Raw genomic sequence first — 15,533 nt, 5'->3', positions numbered from 1 at the left:
CAACAAAACCGACAGCAAAAACTCAGAATTATCCAAACCAGAATTTTGTTCCAGAAAGCAGGGAAGAATCTGAAGCCAAATATTACTCTGCTAAGGGACAAGAAACTGGGAGTTACAGCTTAAGTTTTCTCTAATCTCTAATACAAATAATCTAACCCCCAGAAGAAATTCCAGTATGTAAGTAACATAAAGCTGCAGAATGTTTCTTGAAAGGCTGAAGAGTGCACAGAGACAAACCTGATCGGTCCATTTCGATCTTCTGCTTTCCGAAGTCTGAGCAAGGGTGCAGAACCTTTTACTGCCACAAATTCTACATCTGGGAAAGGGGGATCTAAAAGGTAAAAAACCACCAGTGCTTCAGAGACGTTTCAGAAATATTTCAGGCATGAGGGTCCCTAGCTATTTTTTCCCCAAAAACTTCTTCTGTCAACTGAGTCTCAAACTCCTGACTGTTACAGTCTGCAGGCAACGTTGTCTGGTCAAGAAAAACTAAAATAAAACAAATAAGAGCATGATGGTATGGCAACCACAACTCAAACCCCCGTATTGAAGTTTATCTGCCAGCTAGGGAAAACAGTTATGCCCCCTAATGGAGACAGACCACAGAGAAACAAGACAGGAAAGATTTGTTGGAAGAAGCAGTATTATTTATTAAACTAACTGAAATGGTCAAGAAGAAAAAGATGAAACTGCGATCACACAGCCCACTGCAAGAAATAAAATAGAATGAATAAAGGAGAATTAACGCCAAAAACACTTTCAAGAAGGCAACTTCCTTAGTTCCTGCTCACAGTCAGCTAGCAATATCCACCCCTTAAACTGGATTTAAATATGAGTACAGAGCTGCAATTTGTTTTAGTGGGAATTTGCATCAACACCAAAACTGAACAAACACTTCTGCCTCTAATTTCAATGGCAATGACAACAGCCGCACGCTGACTGAGACCAGTGCTGTGGTAACGGAAGAAGAAACAAAAGAACTTCCGTGTGTACAACCAAGGGGGCAGAGTGAGAAGCACAGATACTACCTACCTCAGAAGTCCAGAAGAACTAGCAGAGATATTTACAGGTATGGCTGTTTGAAGACTGGTCTACCAAGCTCCTGATGTGGTATCTGCAGTAACAAATGCAGTGCTCATATACAGAAAACCAAGGCTAGAGGGCACTGTTAGAAAGAATAATCAGTGCCATGGAGACAAACCAAACAAAACTGATGCAAATTTGCTGCAGTTAGGTCACATCAGGCATTGCTTGCTGAGATGCACGTATTTTTAAAACAGCTGGAATACAGACAGCTGCACATATATGTTGAATTTTGTTAATAATCATAGTGTAAAGTCCAGGTGTGTACAGATGAATTTTGCTGCTCAGTGTTAGTGTACAATAAAAGCAGTATGGAGACATTACACAAGAAGAACTGAATCACTTTTGTGGCTGTTTTGCAGAACCAGGATGAAATCCACCACTAGAAAGTACAAGGTGATACACCTGGGGCTACTAACAAGATTTTTTTGCTATATGTTGTAAGCTCCTTTGAGTAGTTGGAAGAGTATATTAGTACATCTCAGAATGAGTGTTAGTCACCAAAATCATAACAGAAAACAAAAACAAAACAAAAAGGCTGTGAAACAAGGTTTCTGTAACTCTAGAATAGTATCCCTAGAGGTACAGAAGGCCCAGGAGTGATCATTTCAGTGTCTGAAGTTCCAGTCACCAGTCCAGCAGAGCTAAGTGAAATCAGTGCACAGGATGGCTACAAGAAAGATCCAAACAAAGGAGAAATTGTCTTTCAGCAGGGAACCAAAAGCTTGTCTTTTTAGCCTATGAAAAATAAATTTGAAAGCCTACATGATCTCTGCTTTAAATCGATGAAATATGGAAAAGGAACAACTTAAGCACAGTGTGCCTAAAATGAAGACAAGAGGCCATACAAGCATCCCTAGCAAGAAAAACCCCACCTTGACCTTGGCAAAAATCATCCTGAAAGCTTACCGAGCCAAATAAATTGCTTTGGACCTTCACCAGGTCCTCTTCAAAACCAGGCTATGAGTGAACTACCAGTGAAGAAACCATCTATGAATGTTTAGGATTGAAATAAGATTAGTATCTAGCAAATCCTTAATGTTCTGCAGTGGCTTCCCTCTGTCAGAGACAGGGTAGCTTTTTAGTTTGGTTAGGTCATTTTGGTGTTACAGCACCAGGAATACACAGAACATAGCAAGAAACGCAAGCACATCCAGAGACAGTCCCACTCGAAGCACTCCACTGTCATAGCAGTGCTATGTTACTAATACTTGGACATTTCATACTGAGGCTCATTTTCTGCACTAAGAATCCATGCACTCAGTCTCCCTCTGAACTCGAGGTCAGGCTGCAGGGAAGAAACACCAGCTAGGAGGTGCCTACGATTGCAAACAGCACATGCCTCAACATGGGAGCAAACGCTCGCTCAGTGTTATACTGTAATCACGCGCTTCAGAAAAAGCTGTCACATTGGAAGCACTTTACTATTACTTATCATGAAAGCATTTCGCAATGGAACAGCTACATTTATTTCTTTAATCCTGGAAATATGCTGTTTACTTCTTGTTTTAAAGCCCTGGTTTTTGCCAATAACCAAGGACCACAGAGGCACACTGTTGCAATTCAAGGAACATGACCCTTTTATGACATTCTCCAGTAGTGATAACAGGAATATTTAAAGACTTTCCTGTCATCTCATCCTTTGTAAAGCTCTGAAGCTGTAACTCTGGGACAACACTGTGCTACTTACCTTTGCACATATAATGCTGGCAAAAAAGGTTCCAAGTTTCCTATACACAGACGGGTCAAAAATGAATGCACAAATCCATTTCTGTCCCACCCTACATATGGATATGCACTAAAACCTGTTAAACTGAATGATTTCTGCCTTACTGAAAAAAATTTATCTTGGTGCCAGCATAGCCCTCTCTACAGCATCCCTTCACCATTTTGTGCTAATCATAAAGCTTTAGAAATAGAATAATGGAATTGAACCTCAGAGTCCAAAACCAGACGGTAACTCTTCTCAAGTTCAGGGAAGTCAAATGAAAGATTTCTCTTAAGGCCAAGTTCTAACTGATATAAACCTTTCCCGAAATAATGCGATTTGTGTGATATTCATTTCCTGCAAACAATGGTTACTTGAGAGCTTTATGTCCAAAAATTTTTTTACTGCATTTTAAAACAAGGAAGTCATAAACATTGCTGTATTTTTTTTTAAGGTAGAGGTACTGATGCAATCAAAAAGCTTTTTTAACCATTTTTATTACTGTCTGAAGAGTAATTAGGTTTACATATTACCGATTAATTGCTTTAACAAAAACCAAGAATAAATTTTTAACTCGGAGAAAGACATTACTTAAAGAAGGGAGAGAAGGAAGTAGGTTAAATAAACCAAGAACACATCTACAGAAAATAATTATTTAAATCTTTAAAGATTGTATCTTAAAAATGGAAATACTAGCAGAGTGTACGTGTGATATTTTCATGTATAAATTCATAGCAAAAAGAGCTTACAATCTATCTTCCTCCCCATTTTAGCCTATACTTGCATTGTTTTTTTTCTCATTTGCATTTCATCTATTTTACTTAATGCTAATTACGCTAACATGTTGAGAACAACAAAAAGGCTGATGCACATACATCACTATAACTACTTAAAGGACTACCTGAAGCAATATGAAAGAACTCCCAGTTCACACAGGCAGAAAAGACTGAATAAGCAAATAATTTTGTTCAGCATGTACAGCATTGGCCATAAAGTATAAACTGTACCACCTATATCAAGCGTTTTGTAAACAGATCGATAGATGTGATCAGAATGATCATGGCTTCACAAATATTTATGAAAAAATTCTGTACATTAAGGAGGCCAGAAAAATAACAGAGAGGTGGAGTTCATATAAAATTAAATATCATGCATTTGAGTAGTGTCTACATGAAAATTAAAAGTGCATGCATTAACATGTGTATGAAAGTGTTTACAGGATTCTCAGCTAATTTCCTACCTACATTAAAAAAATATATATATCACGCTCAGGTTTAAAATCACTCCTCTTTTCCCATTAGACAAATCAGAAACTCCCTTCTTTGCAACATTTGTGCTGCACATCTGAAGCTGCACGCTGTAATGGACTGTCTCTCTGCAGGTACGCGATGCGCTGTCAGAGCACCACATCTCCAACCGTCTTTCATTTCTTCACTAGGAAGTAGGTTTAGTCTTTTGCTCTTTTTCTCAGATCCCTTTATGAAAGAATGAATGTAAACCTTTTCCATCATACAACAGAGAAGTACAATGTGTCTTTCGTGTGTGTGTCTATATCCGTGGGTGGGCAAACAAATTAGATATCACAAACGGATCTGTAATGTCATACATTTTCACATACTGAGACAAAAGTACAGAGCTCTAGAAGATTATAGTCATTATGTGATGGAACTCATTCTTCTAATTCAAGTAACTTTCTAGACTCCCTGTTTATGAGTCTACTTTCTGACTTATGTGTTCATACAAAGAGAGAGACGATACATATTCAAGAGTATGTGGCCTGCAGGGAAACCCTGAAATAAACCAAAAAGAACAGCTGCTGAGAAACATGGGAACTATTACAACTGTTTGACGTACACAGGCTCGAGGTCAAAGCTACCCAAACCCACTGGAAATTGTGTGTACAGGTATGTAGAAATGGCAGCATGTGGAAACAGTAAGCATAGAACCAACTCAAAATACACCTTGCTTCTAAGCTAATAATTGAGAGTAGGAAGAGTAAACAGAAATCATAATTGAATCCAATATGAATTATTTTACAAGAGGAAATGTAATCCAGTAGTTCAGTCACAAAATACCTGTTTCTAGTGTCAAGAAAAAATTCTGTCTTACGATGTCTTAGGTCACAATGTTCTGCTCCAAACTAAAAAATGATAGGCAGACACTGTAAATAAGTAGGCATTCATATAGGCAGACACTGTAAATAAGTAGGCATTCATGAAGTTCCCAAAGACCACCATTTTGTTGCATCCATCATACAGAATCTATGCCAAAGCAAAACTTGCAAAGAGATTCAAATACCAACAGTATTTTTATGCAGCTCAACTGAAGAAATTACTCTTATTTATGACATTAGAAGCAAAAACAAAAGCATTAGCTCTTTATTATTCTGTTTTGCAAACACTTGTAAATGGTTAGAAAATTCAGCCTTCTTGAATTTGTATGTGAAAACAAATAATGAAATTAACCATGCCTTGTCTAAGCATGCCTTAATAAATGATCTTCAAAAACGGAAAGATACAGACCCATGTGTGGGACAGAAAGAATGAATGAGAAAGTATATCCACAAGAGACTCCTTTCTTATAAACTGATATGAACGCCCTTCTTGCTTAAAAGACAATGTTGCTACCATCTTTTTACTACTGTAATACAATCATTGCCTAATCATTTTTCATAATTGACTCAACTTCCTATCTCAAGTAGACATGTGCTGAGAGCATGTCTGAAGTAAGCTAAGAAGACACAAAAGACCTTGCAATATGCCTGTTACTGGAAGTGTGAAAGGAGCAGAATTTCAATGATCCACGAAGCATGTGCTAGACTGTATTTACCATCCACAAGATGACGGGCAAAATCAAGTTTGTGCTCATCACATAACTATTTTTAAAGGATGCTACTTGCCAGGGAGAAAAGCAGGCTTCTAAATCCTAAGTTTTAGGTTTTTTTTCTTTAGAAATACTATGGATATAATATATCCTCATTCAGGAGAGGTATAGATACTCAGAATATAGAAGTAGCTTTCTTAACATGCATTTACAAATCTTCCTCTTTGAAAAAAGACCCAGCCTTATCTCTAGGATTTACATGTTTATTGTATTCTGAAACAGTCTTTAAGAATTTACACGGATGACTATCTGTTGTCAGGAAATTAAGTCTGTTATGCAGTAGTCATCCAACCATCTGGGACATGTCTCTCTTCACCGTACTTGAAACTTGACTGTTAAGGCTTCCCTAACTCAAAATGCAGGAGGCATGTGCCAGTCAAGGAGATACAACATCCAAATTTGCCCATAACTGGGCAAACAGACCAACCGACTATGCATTTGTTAAAGGGTGCAATATGAAACCTTAGGCAACAAATGAGGCCACCTCCAGTACAGTAACAGTAAAACACTTTCGTAAGTCTCAGATTCCTTGAAGCCTCTGGGCTTAAGCTGTATCTCACATTTCTATAGTACTATGTAGCTAGAAAACAATCAGAGCCAGAAAACACTTTTCAGACTTAAGCTGGCAGATAAAACAGAGATAATTTCAACCACCACACCATAACTATCTGGTTTAACAACATACATGATCACAAAATAACTGGACAAATGAAGAAGCAAATTATACATCCACTCTAAAATTATAAACAGTTTTTTATAAAATTAAATTGCTTGTACAGATAATGCAATTCCTGAAACATAAGGCACAGAAGTCAAAGAGACACTGTCAGAAGAATTACTTCAACTGTATCTTTTTCATCTTGGATAAGCTGAAATTGCAACAAAAATAATATCTTATTTAGATTATAATTATTTAGTGAGCTTTGGAGCATGATCACTCTTGGCTTTTTAATTTTCACTCGATTTCAACTGCAAAAAGACCTAGATTTTTTTTGGCTTCCATTAAAAAACAAACAAAGAAACCACAACACAATATGGAGTGTTTGCATAGCAGATTTTAGTTCAAGATTCCTAATGACAGAGCAACACATACCTTTTATTTGTCATTGAAAAGAGGAACTACCAGATATAAAATGGCTTGTGTCACAGGATCTTCTTTCAAAATGGAAATGACCTAACTTTTACACGAAGACCTTTTCTGGGGTATTTGTTAAGCACTAACTCAGCGGAGAGGGAAACACGCCAGCTGCCAAGGCACAAATACCACTTCACACAGCACCTGCTGCAAAGTGTTCTCTAGAGCTCAGCTGAGTAAGTGACCTGACACAATCCTGCAGACTTTAGGAAATACCACAGGATGACAGAGTAAAGAGTTTTTTTACTTTTTTTTTACTTTTTTACTTTTTTACTTTTTTACTTTTTTACTTTACTCTGGGTATGTACTAAAAAATTACTTCAGTCAACCAAATTCTGAGACAGCTTATTAGTTTTCACAAAGCTACATGTACTCATGGCTGCTACTTTCAAGTGAAAGCCAGCAAACTCCTGAAAAGGAATTATGAAATGGTTGCTGTCATTTAACATAAATCCAAGTAATTAGGAAACAATATATGTTTTGCCTTTGTGAAGCTTAAAACCCCTAGATTTACTGTTAAAAATACTGTAATACTATCAGTTTCAAAAACCACCAGAAATCCCCAGTTCTTCATAAGCTGTTAGAAGAGAACCAGTTCCATCTAGTGGCTGAACATTACAGACACTCAGCTTTCACGTTTCTTACCTATTCCGATTTGTGTCCCCAATGGGAAGAGTGATACCAGCACCAAACACTGCGCTTCACAGCATAACACTAATAACCTAATACAGAAAGTCTGACAGTACAGGGATGGTGCAAGACTGCTTTGAACAAAAAACGGGCTAAAAAATGACAGATCTTTTTTTTTTAATCATAGCGTTTTAGTGCGATACAAATATCTTGCTAAACAGTGAAGCCAAGACTCTCCCTACGGAACCTTATTTGCTCAAATGCCTTTTATATTTTGCACTCTACCAATTAGACATGAAGGTGTCTGCCTGAAGTATTTGCAGAGGCCTCTGTGCTTTGTGTCCTTGCAGACTTTACTGATATTTGTTGTCACAAATACTCATACAAAGTGCAGTTGTGCTGTATCTCCACTTCACAGTGGAGAGAACTCGAACTGAAAAAGTGACTCAGCTTCTAGCAGGGCAGGGAATTTACCCCAGCTTGCCTAGATACAAATCTCATGTCTAACCCATCAAATTATTTTTTCCCTCCTGCACCAAAATGACACTTCAAAACATCACACACCCATTTCTCTCCCTCTTCTACTGCTGACCTGTCAATTCTATGAAATCTTTGAAAACGAAAAACAATGAAAAATTTTGAGCATGGAAAGAGAAACTTTGACAACCCAGTGCACAGCAGTGAGATCAACAGTGTTGTTTCACTTCAGCTTCTTGCTCCCAACAGGTGCTTTTGTAAATACAGCAAATAAACTGCAGGACCTACCTGTGATTTGTGTTGTCATGGAAACGAGCAGTGAAAAATTCAGTGCTACCATGGAAATATTAATAGAGTAATTGGTGCCTGGCTGCAAATCAAAACAAACTTCTGGAGCCTGCTTGTGTGTGGTAAGGTTGAAGGTCATTTCATGAGAGAACTCCTTCTGATACCAACGTTGGCCTTGCACATGAAACTGTAATGAAACAATCATGGCATGGAAATGTTTTAATATTACCACTTTCATTCAGTCATTTCATGCTCTAAATTAGAAGAAACAGCAGAAGAAACCATCACTGCACACAGAGTGCCAGAAATGTTGGCACTGACAATTACTCAAATTCAAACGCTTCCAAAATTTGACAGGAATGGCAGACCCTCTTGATCAGTTCTGACATTGTCCTATTCTTTCACTTCTCCTCCTAGTCTATCCTCTTCATTATTAGTACTATTAGTACTATAATTTCCTTCAAGTCTTGATTTCCTGCTAACATATAGGCTTCCAGTAATAGTGCACTTTCATTGTAGTATGCCATGATGAGTTAAACAAGTAAGCTCACATGAACACCTCTCCAGTTTGACCCTCAGGATCAAATAAAAATCTAGTCATTCTGACCTATGTCAAAATGCAAAGTACCCTCCAGGATCTGCCACAGACAGACATGTTTCCAGACAAATTTACAGACCTATGGGGTTCTTTTGTTTGTTGCAGTTGGATTTTATGCATGTTTGTTTTGTTGTTGATGTCCCAAATTATAACGAAGTCATTAACTTAAGGCCTCTGTTAATGAAAACTAAAATGCTTGCTGTATTTTAATAATGTGCTAATTTTCCTTTAAATAGATCCTATGCCTATAGATAGTCTTGGAGCACCTCTTAGCACATGGAGATACGAGACAACAGCAGGTGGTCACAAGTCCTGGCAGAGACAGTTCATGCAAGAATGCCCTGCTGGGAGGAGGGAAGATTGAAGGCACATCACAAGGTGGAGTGGGCTGATTCCATAGAATTGGAACAGAGTTGGCTGAAGCCTGAACATGACAGAGTTGAAAGTATAGGGAACACAAAACAGAGAACAACCGGGGAAAAAAACAAGCAAGAAACAGGAGACTTGTACAAAAGATCATAGTCGTGTCTTTCTTTCCTGAAGGTTGCTATGCAAGCTTACACCCTGGGTTTTTATGACAGACATTATTATAATGAGGAACACTGCTAGCAGTGCATGTTTGAAAAATTACGTGGTTTTTTTTTCACACAGGTGACTGATATAAATTGTTTTCTGGATTCGAAATACAGATTGTCACTTACTGAGTATCTGTCTTCCACACCAGTTCCCCTGACATTTCTCCGCCATTTCAAGCAGGTATCATTAAAAATTAATACGTTATTGAAAGCTTCCTTTACTGTAGAGACAATAAAAAAGGGAGAAACTTATTACAAAACTTCACCTTCTTCAACTTAATTGAACTAGAATAACTGAAAATTTTAAAAATGGTTTTGTTTTTATTCTCTTCTGAGAAGGAGGTAGAATCTTATTTATTTCTGAATGAACACAAACAGTTAATAAAGCATGAACATTTTTCAGAGAAAATGTATTTTGGAAAAATGTAAGCACGCTATTCAGGAAATCAAGACAGGATTTATTTGTCCAGACCTAGGGAGGTTACAATGACAGAAAGATCCAGGGCTTCAGAGCTTCTGACAGAAATAAAATTATCAGACAACTGCTTGTCACAACTGATGCCCTTTAGGAAAGAGCACATGAGAAAAATGCATATTTGTGGATTGCAAGGGCAACTGCTTCTCAAGGTCTGTCTCATTGGAATTAGTATGTCAGAAAGCAAGCTTAAAAGTTTCCATGACCAAATTACTACAGAAGCCTGCTGCTGGAACATGCCTTTTCCACAACTATTAATTGTCAGAATATTGCTCATCACTGCTAAACATAGGAACATTATCTATAATGCTCACATCACTTAAGATTAGTACTGCACAGCTCAGCAACAGGGAATTCTCCCACAGGCAGAGAACCAGTTTTCATAAGTAACACTACCACAGACTGAAATTCCAGCATGTAGTCAGGAATGCCACTGCACCAATCCTGCCTCAGCCAGGAGACAAATCCTGAAGAAGCAAGTTTGACAAATCTTTCTGAAGGGCACTTACTGCCACTGCTCTGTTTGCTTATACACTCAATGGCCACAGGGAGCAGAAAGTAAAACATCTTTCAGAAACAGAGGGTGCTGATGGTGGCTACATGTGTGTAGTCAGCATAAAGAATGACACAGTCCAGGAGACACTCTGTTATTCTGAGTGCTAGACTCAAAACGGTGAACTATGCAGCACAGTAAGTTATTCTATAAGCATACAGAATACAAAACACAACCTACCCTTTGTTTGAACTGCTACTGTAACTGAAACAGTGATGTTTGTGGAAGAGATGGTAGTAATATTCACCATGTAGTTAATGCCAGAGCTGAGATCTAAACACACCTCTGGATTATCTTCACTTGTAGTGATGTTAAATATCACGTCTTCAGAGAACATCTTGTCATCCCATCTTTGGCTCAGTATGTGAAACTATTAAAGGATTAAGAAAAATTATGGTGCAATTGGTTGTGGCTCTCCAAAATTCAGAATACTAGTTCAATTAAGCCTTAGAAACCTAGGATTACATCTTTTTTAGAATATAATCTCAATCAAGAAAATAGGCTTGTGACTGATCTTTTTGGTGCAACAGGATGGTTTAATAAATTAGATCTTTAATTTATTCTGGCTGTTAAAATTAACATTTTTTCATATATTTCAACAATGAACAGAAGGAATCTATAATGTGGACCCCACAAACAACTCCAACACAAATAGTAAGGTGTAAGTAAATATTCTTTCTTGTTTACAGCACACAGATGGAAACTACATTGCTTGCTACTTTCTGTTCTTGTTTTTCTAGCTTTTCTTCCCTCCCTTGCAGAAGCAGTCATAAGACTGAACGCCAAACAAAAGTAAAAGACAAGCTTCCCTAAGATCGTGCTGTTGCAGTGAAACAGAAACCTGTCGTTTGTATGGGATGGACAGACAAAACTCATCCAGTTGAGCTCAAGACAGTCCAGACTGTGTTCTGAACTTTACTGCATGCACTCTGTACCTACATTATCCTACGTTTTCATTATTCTTAAGTGTCCTGCAGATAGCTGAATTCAGGCAAAAACACATGCACAGAGCACATTATACCAGAGATCCATAGCTTGCCAGTTATGACTGGGTACATGAAAAGCACTTGTTTTGAACTGTTTGGCTAACTGGGAACTTGTTTTTTCTATCTCAGTAGTGTTCAATAAAAGCAGTCACACTAAAAATACATTTGTTTATAACAAAGGAGAAGAAAAACAGGTTGTTTTCCCAAATTATCACACAACCTTGAAACATATTTTCCACATTAAACTATCCATCTTGGAGATCCTAAAAAAAAAAAAAAATTTTATTTTTTCCCTATTTGTACACAATTAAAAAATGACCTTTCTTGGGTGCTGTCATTCTCCAAACATGCAAATGCTTATCATATTGTTTTGGCTTTCAGTAACACTGACTGAACTATTCATTGCTGAGAATTTATATCTTGACTCTTATGTTTATAGAGGGGGGAGAAAAAAAAAAAAAAGATGAAAAAGTAGTTACCAAGGTGGCTTTCAACTGCTATGAAAAACAGTTCTGAAATGTTCAAATACAAGATGGTTAAATGTCTTGAGCAAGGCATGGTATTTCAACATACCTTGTATTTCTAAAACAAGTTACATCCAGTATCTGCAAACGATACACTGTTTACTTGAAATGTTTGTATCACAGATAGGGACAAAGCCCAAGTTTTGCAATGTTTTCTATGTCAATGTGACCTTAGCTCTACCACAAACCTTCACTAAAACATAAACTTGTGCTGAAATTCTTCTTATAGTTTCAAGCAGATGATTAGTTGATGTTCCAGTGTTTACTGGAATGGGAACCCAATAGCTTTTAAGTTTTTCACTCAACTATAGGACTTGAATTTGTTTCTTTTCTAACCCAGAGACCTTCAGGCTTCTAGGCAGTTCACTGACAAGAGGGAGACAAATTACCATAAAAATAAAACCCACAAAGCAAATCTCCACTGCTCACTTACCCAAATTAACCAGGATAAAGCTAGTCCCAGCCCCAAATACAGTTCCACTTACTGTGTATGTTTCCTGAACTCCCAGTCTTCCAGTTTTCCTTTGCCACTTCACACATGTTTCATTGAATATGGACAAATTACTGAATAATTCCTCCTCTGTGAGCAAAAATGTAATAATAGAATGAAAATAGTTACTATTTCTCATGCAAATCTTAATATGTTTGGAGCACTTGCCTATTTCTTCCTCTTTCTCTGTTTTGGTGTTGGTTTTTGTTGTTGTTGTTTCAAACAGGAAAAAATAAAACAAGGTAGGCAGAATTTAGTAAGTTTTCCCTTAACTGTGTTGGGTCCTGAAATTAAAATAAAAGGCCAACTGAAGAAGCGTGTTCTGAGCTAATGACTGTGAAGTCCATAAAAACACAGCCAGCATTACATACACTGCTGTGATTAATGAAAACAAAATACTTTGCTAGGCTTGCGTTTTAACGTAGAACAATTTAAATTCTTTTAATTCTAATGACTTTTCAGTTTATCTCAAAAAGCTCTTCTTCCATATGTAAACATCATTAACCATTCCACAGAGGCCCCATTGCAGCACATGAACATGACACTGTCACTGAGATATACAAGTACATTGATAGTCTCTACACTTCCTACATGTAGGCACTTATTTAGAACCAAATTGTACCTGATTCTGTATTTTGAAGCACTATATTTTCTTTTTCCTTTCTTCTGATTAGTAAAACTATCATAAAACTTTCCTAGTATCTCCATCTCCACATATTCAACAAATATATGCCTCACTCACTAGAGCGGTTTGACTCCCAACTGATTTTAAATCCTCTATTCCAAACTGCCATTAAATATGGAAATGATACTGAAAGCTTCCTCTTCCACGGAACAGAAGAAGAAAAAGGCATTAATCTGCATGTCCTCTAAAACAAATGTCCTTACAAATGGCTCTGTGATTAATTGTATTCATTATTTGTTTCACAACAATGTCTAAAAACTCCAGAGTATTGACTTCTGTACCAACACAGAGCAAAAGAGTATCTTCAGTTGTTGTATTCTTCAAATCAGATACACTTCTATTAAAAGGCCTGATGGCAAAAACAACTCATTAGCGCACGGCCAGAGAGAAAATGTTTGCAAATCCACAAGATCTGAATTAAAATGAGTAACAAGAAAGGAAAAAAATCATTGCTAAGATTGCTCAACAAGCAAATTAGGTACTTGATTTGTAAGTTCATAAAATACTCAGTAAAAAAAAATAAAGCAAAATAAAGCAGCAAACAACAAGAAAGTTATTATGCCACATATTCAGCCAAGGAAAGAAATCTTATACAGTGGCCTCCTTGGAGGGAAGAAGGCAAACCTAGCAGCATTTTTTTCTCTAACATCAATTTTTCTGTCTTGCTTTCTGAACTTCAAGAAGGGCAAGGCCACCATGCAGTTACCATACATCCACAGAATAGCTGGCAGACTTTTTCTTACAAGTTTCCACTCTAAATGAGCAGGAGTGAGAGGCTGAAAAGCTGTAACATGCACAAATCGGACACCACAGCAAAGTCCTGGGCTTCCTGAGGGGTCTGATTTTCCTCCCTCTTACTGATCCCAGCTCTGTTTGGATAACGTACAGTAAGTGCTTGGTTTAACATTAATCCCTGTAGCATAAACACAGTATCCAATAACAGCACAAAGGTATCTCTGTAAAAACTATTCTCACACATCGAGAGAAACAGGTTCCCTGCCAGATTAGTTCTCTTGTAAAATCCAATGGTGCCAGTGACTTCCAGAGCTTGGGAATTCCCGGTGTCAAATGCACTATACACACTTGGCCTCAGTGCAATGTCTTGGCAGACAGCATCAGCCAGATCTTCAACATATCTGATTTTGATCAACAGCTTTCATTGACTCACAAATGAGGTGGGAGAAGTGAAGACCCTTGACTTCATCATACTTCAGCACTAGAAATTTCAATTTGTGATTAACCAAGAAGGCCACTGGATGCCACTGCTGCTCCGCTGACCTCCACATCACCCTCACAATCTCCCTCCTGTCCTAAGGGAAGGGTCCTAGAAATGACCAACGTGTAAATGCCTGGAGACCAGAGCAGACAGGTGGAAAAAGATCCTGGAGAAGTCAAATACTGAAAGGCAAATCTGGGAGAGGGTAGAGAGATGCAAATAGCATCTGGCTGTTAGCCAGGAAAAACAGGTGCTGGTAAACAGAACAGAAATGCGAAACCACAAAAAGCAAGCAACAAAGTAATTCAACAGTGCCAGTGAGCACCGGAGGGGGAGAAATAATGCTATAAAAGCCAAAGAAATTAATTCTAAGAAGGAAAACAAGTGAAGGTCTCAGTCTTCTTTACTCCACTTGCAAAAGCTCTGCTAGAAAGGAGGGCCACTCTCGGTGCTTGAGTGTGTGGGAAAATCTTTACAGTAATTACTGGCAGTGCATAAATGCCTGTATTGCCATGCTCTTCTGCCTTAGCCCTTGGCTGTGCAGCCTTATTCCTTCACTTATCAGTCTCCGTGAGTTCAGGTCCCAGCACTCATTGTTATTATTTGCTGATTCAAGAAAAAACACACCAACAGCTCTATGTTTAAACAGTTATTAAAGCCACATGACTTTTTCCACCTATACAGTCCACTCCTCCTCAGCTGAAAGAGCACTTGACTACCACTGACCTCAACTTGAGACATGTCTTATCAGTGAAGTACTTTTGAACTTGCATGAAAAAACAGTATTTACCAGAAAGCAGATAGAACAAGCTCCAATCTGACACTTCTTCTTCTGCAAGTCGCTTAGAGAGCACTCACATCTGCACATCCACTTGCTGACCTCTTCCCACCAATCCCCACATATACATGCAATTTAGGGGAAAGAAAAATCCCCACATTACCTATTTTTGGTATGTTTTGCCTGCTCAATTCTGTGTAAACTGTGAATGATGCAGCAAATGCCATCTGCTACTAACATGCACCACACATACGTTCAGATACAGAAATTATATGACAGCAAACAACATTTCAAAGAGAACTTCTGCTCAAACTGTTTCAAGGTACCTGCTCCATAGCATACAGGCAAAGTCCTCATGCACAATAGCTTTCTGAAGTATATATGGAATTTATTTAGATATATAAATATATATATTAAAAATATATATTTTTATATATATACATATATAT

The 15,533-nt window shown here is 37.7% G+C and overlaps 1 protein-coding gene across 2 annotated transcripts in view; it reads right to left on the bottom strand.

The window, feature by feature from the left end:
- SUSD1 (sushi domain containing 1) overlaps positions 1-15,533 on the bottom strand; it is a 44,668-nt gene that overhangs the window by 12,255 nt on the left and 16,880 nt on the right. The window contains exons 8-12 of one of the 2 annotated variants that reach the window (XM_082075489.1): positions 12,401-12,495; positions 10,586-10,775; positions 9,504-9,598; positions 8,205-8,391; positions 238-331 (exon numbers count right to left, since the gene is read on the bottom strand). In XM_082075489.1, coding sequence (XP_081931615.1) covers positions 238-331; positions 8,205-8,391; positions 9,504-9,598; positions 10,586-10,775; positions 12,401-12,495 — 661 coding nt within the window. The remainder of the gene's footprint in view (positions 1-237; positions 332-8,204; positions 8,392-9,503; positions 9,599-10,585; positions 10,776-12,400; positions 12,496-15,533) is intronic. The other variant, XM_082075490.1, reaches the window with a different exon arrangement.

The sequence above is a fragment of the Streptopelia decaocto genome (assembly GCF_964273445.1).
Source record: "Streptopelia decaocto genome assembly, chromosome: Z".
Classification (NCBI taxonomy): Eukaryota; Metazoa; Chordata; class Aves; order Columbiformes; family Columbidae; genus Streptopelia; species Streptopelia decaocto.
The sequence above is the reverse complement of the archived record's forward strand: the minus strand, read 5'-3'. Positions and strand labels throughout refer to the sequence as shown.